Below are 6,085 nucleotides of genomic sequence, written 5' to 3'. Positions count from 1 at the left end.
TAGGGCCGGTATCGAGTATCGAGTCCATCGAGTCCATCAGCCGGCATGAAGACGGGAAGAACAGCTATACCACATCAACTTAATTAAGAAGTGGGTTGCAGCTCCAGGCCACCTTGTTGCCTTCACAGAAGAGAATCTCCCCGTCGTCCACATAGGTGAGCAACTCTTACCAAATCAGAAGGCGGAGCTGCAAGCATTGGTTGGTCAGCTCAAGGATGTGTTCTCGGAGAAACCGGGCCGAACCACCATCATCCAGCATGACATCATCACTCCACCTGGCACCATCGTCCGGGAGAGGCCTTATCGAGTACCAGAGGCTCGCCGGCTGGCTATCAACGAGGAGATCCAGAAGATGAGAAAGTTAGGAATCATCGAGCCATCCTGTAGCCCGTGGTCCAGCCCAATAGTGATGGTCCCCAAACCCGACGGCACCCTCCGTTTCTGCTACGACTGCAGGAAACTTAATGAGATCTCAAAGTTCGACGGGTACCCCATGGCTCGGGTGGACGAGCTGCTGGATAGGCTGGGTGGAGCCCGATTCATCTCCACTATCGACCTCACCAAAGGCTACTGGCAATTACCAATAAGTGAAAACGCCAAGAAGAAAACCGCCTTCTCCACACCCGGTGGGTACTGGCAATACCGGGTTCTTCCCTTCGGGCTCCACGGGGCCCCAGCCACATTCCAACGAATGATGGACATCCTGCTGAGGCCCCACCAGCACTATGCAGCAGCATACTTGGATGACCTTATCGTCCACTCGGAGTCATGGGAAGAACATCTATCCCGGTTACGGAGGGTGCTTCTAGATCTTCGACGGGCTGGGCTCACAGCTAATCCCAAGAAATGCCAACTGGGGCTAGCAGAAGCCAGATACCTCGGATTCCACATTGGAAGAGGTCTCATACAGCCACAACAAAACAAGGTCAAAGCACTACAAGAAACTCCACAACCCACCACAAAGACCCAGAAGCATTTCTGGGGTTAGCGGGCTACTATAGATGTTTCATACCTAACTTCTCATCCATAGCCAGCCCTCTGACAGACCTGACCAGAAAGGGGCAGCCGGAGAGGATAAGATGGAACAAGGAAGCAGATGACGCGTTCCGAGCCCTGAAGACGGCCCTCACATCCTCACCGGTACTGCATGCACCTGACTTCGGCTGCCCCTTCATTCTACAAACTGATGCTTCCGACTCGGGCCTGGGCGCGGTCCTCTCCCAGGTCCACGGTGATGAAGAACACTCCATCATGTACGTGAGTTGGAAGCTTACCCCTGCAGAGTCCCGGTACGCAACGGTGGAGAAGGAGGCCCTGGCGATCAAGTGGGCAGTCCTGGAGCTAAGGTATTATCTCCTTGGCAGGAAATTTACCCTGGTGACCGACCACGCCCCGCTACAGTGGATGGCTACAGCGAAGAATAACAACGCTCGGGTCACCAGATGGTTCCTGTCGCTTCAGGATTTCAACTTCAACGTACAACACCGAGCCGGGGCCTCCCACAGAAACACTGACGGTCTCTCAAGGCTCTGGTCAGGATGGGCAGGTCTGTCAAAACATTCTACCCCCCCGCTCAATACCTTACCTTTTCTCCGCAGAAAACCCAGGACCAGGACGACGCTAAGGGGGGAGGGGGGGGGGGGATGGGGGGTGGGGGGAGGGATATAGCGAGCACACTGATGCCACGTCGCCCTGGTCACAAATTCAGCCCAGCTGGAACCTCATCAACACCGGATTGTTCACAGCTGGACCTCATCAGCCAGGGAGACATATAAGCCAGCCCCACACAGGAGTAAGATGAGCTTCCTTCTCAGATAACTCCCTGCGCTAACGCTTGTGTCTCTCTGTCTCTCGCTTGTGTCTCTCTCTCTCTCCAGCTCGTGACGATACAGCACCCGACTTCTCACTATCCTTCACCTTCTCCCCGGAGCACCAGAGCACCGTTACCAAGAAGAGCACCGTATTTCACCCCTTTCACTTTGTAAATAAAGCACCCTCCGGGGACTTGTTTGTAACGAAACGCGACTGTCTATGTGTTTTCCCTCTGCCTCGCTTCAATATATATATATATATATATATATATATATATATATATATATATATATATATACACTAGTGTCCCACCAGTGACCATATACAGCCACATTGCACTGCTACTCATGTGATATTGCATTTACATTATCAGGATAAAAAGGAGAGAAAGCGTGTAAATAAAATTTGTGAGAAAATGACAAGGACAGTATTTGCGTTTTGCATTCAATTTATTTAAGATTGAACAAAAACAACAAAAATCAGCCCCCCCACCCCTTTTTTAACACAATATACATTCCGTCACCCCCACATTGAAACACTGTCTTGCTTTCAGCATGTAATGCTGACTTCATATCACACCCAACATCCTCCTCTACCTCCTTCCATATCTCCTCCAAATCCTTCTTGTTCTTCTCGTCCTCTTTGTTTATCCACTCCCTATTCATTCTCTTACTTTTCCTACTCTTCCTCTGTCTTTTCTTCCTTGACCTCTTTTTCGCAACTTTTTTCTCCTTCCCCTCCTTTATCGTCTCCTCCTGTTTCTTTCCATGACTTCTCCCCCTCCTCCGTCTCTTGTTCTTCCACTTCTCTTCCTGAATTTTCTTTTCCTCCTCACTCATCTCCTCCTCCTCTTCCTCAATTATATTCTCCTCCTCCTGTATTATCTCCTCTTTCATTATCCTCCTCCTTCTCTTCTTGATTTTTACCTCCTCCATCTCCTCTTCCTCTGTCTGCACCATCTTCTCCTCCACCTTAATTCTCTCCATTTCCTCCTCCTCCTCTTTTATTGTCTCTATCTCTTTCACAGTTTTTTCCTTTATCGTTCGTTCCTCCTCTTCTTTCATGTTCTCCTCCTCCTTTGTCATTCCATCCTCTTTTTTTCCTGTTCTTTCCTCTCCTCCCTCGTCTAGTCTTCTTTGTCTTTTTCCCCACGATTTACACCACCTCCTTCTCAATTTTCTCTTCTTCCTCCTTCATCATCTCCTCTTTGTTATCTGTTAAAATAGAAATGATTGCAGTTTACACATTCAGAGGATATTAAATTCCAGATGAGGGGAATATAACAATTTAAAATAGCAATTTTATTAATAACATTAACGACAAATTTATATATAGATGTAAATATGTTGATTTACCATCAGAACTATTTTCAGTTGAAATGGGGAGCGACATTTTTTGGTCCTCCTCCAAGTTTTTTCCCTGATTCTCCTCCTCCTCCTCCTCCACATCTGTTAAAAGAGAAATAATTACAGTTTACACATTGTCCACAGTCATTTTCATGTAGACGTCAACTCTAAGAGCAGGTAATAAAGTACAGTTTATTTAAAGCATTGCAGTCTAAAATGTATCTAGAAGTAAATATGATTATTTATCATCATAGCATGTATCTGTTGAATCACCCAGACTGAGGCAGAACATTGATTTGAAAAAGGAAGCAATCCTGCTTCTTTTCTTTTTCCTCTCCTCCTTTTTCTTCTCCTTCTCCTCCTTCTTTTTCTCCACCTTCTGTTTCTTCTCCTCCTCCCTCTCCTTCTTTCTCTCCTCCTCCAGACCTATTCAATGGGAAATTCAAGAATTCACACTTAGATATTGCTTGATAATAATATCAGGTTTGACATGCTGTCCTGGAAGAGAACCCTGAACTTGGAGATAATTGAGCCCAGGGCTCCCACCTGGTCAATGAGCATATGAGGGGGTACGAGAGGGAAATCTCGAGAGCTTCCCCTGGTAAAGGCGGAAAGGTGGAGATGGGGTGTATGGGGGGATTCTTGAGGGAGTAATGCTAGTCGGGCTATTATTGTGAGTTTGGAATGATCCAATTGGCTTACTAATGATTACAGATTAGAGACCAGCCACAATCAGTCATATCACATGCTCCTCTCGAAATTAGTTTGTGAAACGTATTCACTTATTGTCATTTCAGAAGTAAAAAACATTTTTTACAACATTTTCTTATGAATATTCGTCATGGTTTTACCAGCCGATTCAAACGTTATCACTGGACTGAATGGGCGTTATCAGTGGTTATCAACTTATAGATTGTGCCTACCAATTCTCCTATAGCGCATGTCTTTGGATTGTGGGGGGCACCGGAGCACCTGGAGGAAACTCACGCCAACACGGGGAGAACATGCAAACTCCACACAGAAATACCAACTTACCCAGCCGAGGCTCGAACCAGTGACCTTCCTGCTGTGAGGCGACAGCACTACCCACTGTGCCATTAACAAGAATTATTTATATTATTTATCAAATTCCCCAATGATTGTATTCTATTAGCATCTACCACAACCTTAACACTAACACCAACCCTCACAATGATGAAAAACAGATCTGGATCTAGAGTCTTTTATTGATATTTATAAAATTTCCCATTAGTTGTATTTTGTTAACATCTACCCATATACCCTGAACCCAACCTTCACAGTAATGTAAAAACTGGAGTCTTCTCTATCAGTATAGCTGATTAACTATGTGGATGGATGCCTAAAAAGAACGTTTTGAGCCTACTAGTAGGCGCAGAAGGCCCTGGCAAATTAAACAGACACATATTCCACAGACCTCTGTGAAGAAATATTCTTTGCCCCATCGTGACTGAAATTTCCTGCACTTACTGTTGATTTTACTTTTTCTTGCTTGTGCCATGGCTCGCCAAAACGTGATAATGAATTATGTTTCCTTCAGTTTGTTCGGTTCGTTTTACTTCATAACAGGAACTGCTGCCTAATTGAAGGTATGTAATAGCGACATCCGGTGGTTATTTATTGAATTACGTTCATTTTTGTATGGCGGGCCAGATTTTATTAATATTCATAAAATGCCGTAGTTTGGACACCTGTTGTAGTGTCTTGTCTGTGTTTGTCTAGTCTATGTTTTTATTTATTTTTATGATTATCTTATTAGTTTGATTATTATTTGTGCTCTGTTCTGTAAATGTAGACGAAAATGGTTGAATCTTGCCTCGTTGTATTTGTGTTATACTGCAATAAACAAATGAAAACACGTGACCAGATTTCTGACGTGGAGGCGATTTTCAAGTTCAAAGGTGAAAATATCTTAATAAAGAAAAACGGGGAGATTATTTATTTATCTAGGTATATGGGTCCTCTATTATTATACCTAATATTTATTAAGAGATTTGCTGTGTTTAATAACATTTAACAAAAAAAAAACTACAGTGTACAAACATACAGCTCCTGCTGCTTTAATTGACTTAACGCTGAAATTGTGTACATTTAAATGACCCTCGTCATTCTGTCACCATGGCAACTTGAGTTGGTTTAAAAATCCACACAACTGACTATAAAGTCATCTACTCTGATCATCCTGCTACACAACTCTGAACAAACCTCCTGTTGGCTGAGTTTCATCACTTTGGAAAGTTGTTTTGAAGTTGTTCACGATGCCGCTGCGACGCTCACGACGCACCAGGACTCTCCCCAGACACCTCGAGGACTTCTTGCTGGAGGCCAGGCCGGATGCTCCCATGGAGGAGCGGTACCTGAGGAATGCGGCTGTCCTACCTGCAGTCTGTCCCGCAGCCTCAGTCTCCATAGTGGGTGAGTGTCTGCAGGAGGAGCCTCTCTCCATCCACGGCCGGAGTGTGCAGGAATATCAGCACATCTACCGGAGTGTGATGGACTCCACCGTCAAGAGACGCGCTTCCAGATACACCCTCCAGCAAGGATTAGAGGTAAAGCAGCGGCTGTGGGAGAAGCTGGACCGACCTGCACTGCTGGAGACCGAGCAGCCTGATGGACGTGTGATCATCACGGAGATCAGGTCCGAGTCCAGCGTCCCCCCTCAGATCAAGGTGGACATCAGTAAAGAGCCGCTGCCCAAGGAGCCCAGGAGGAAGAGGCCCAGGCACTGAGCCATCCTAGTGCCAGATGGAGGATCATGGGCACGTATGTACATACTGTATATATTGTATATAGTTATAGAATAAGTTTTCAACAAATCAAATTTGACTTTTTATTTAAGTTTATCACATTGCTGAATGGTTTGGATATTGTCCGTGCTGCTGATATTCGGCTCTTGGGTTCTTTTGGAT

At 45.3% G+C, this 6,085-nt stretch overlaps 1 protein-coding gene across 2 annotated transcripts; it reads right to left on the bottom strand.

Moving 5' to 3' along the window:
- Positions 1 to 2,399: 2,399 nt before the first annotated feature.
- On the bottom strand, positions 2,400 to 5,824 carry LOC147843186 (uncharacterized). Of its 2 annotated transcripts, none has more exons than XM_087261849.1 (4): positions 4,647 to 5,019; positions 3,432 to 3,584; positions 3,168 to 3,260; positions 2,400 to 3,026 (listed from the first exon to the last, which is right to left on the bottom strand). In XM_087261849.1, exons 1-4 carry the CDS (start codon positions 4,675 to 4,677, stop codon positions 2,968 to 2,970), a joined length of 336 nt encoding a protein of 111 aa, XP_087117975.1. In that variant the 5' UTR covers positions 4,678 to 5,019; the 3' UTR covers positions 2,400 to 2,967. The 2 variants fall into 2 exon arrangements, with proteins under 2 accessions (XP_087117975.1, XP_087117974.1); XM_087261848.1 differs by lacking the exon at positions 4,647 to 5,019 and adding an exon at positions 5,382 to 5,824 and having other exon boundaries at positions 2,889 to 3,026.
- Between the last annotated feature and the right edge of the window lie 261 nt (positions 5,825 to 6,085).

Source organism: Danio rerio, chromosome 7, assembly GCF_052040795.2.
Source record: "Danio rerio strain M-AB ecotype USA chromosome 7, GRCz13ab, whole genome shotgun sequence".
In the NCBI taxonomy this organism is placed as follows: domain Eukaryota; kingdom Metazoa; phylum Chordata; class Actinopteri; order Cypriniformes; family Danionidae; genus Danio; species Danio rerio.
This window is presented reverse-complemented; position numbering and strand designations above follow the sequence as displayed.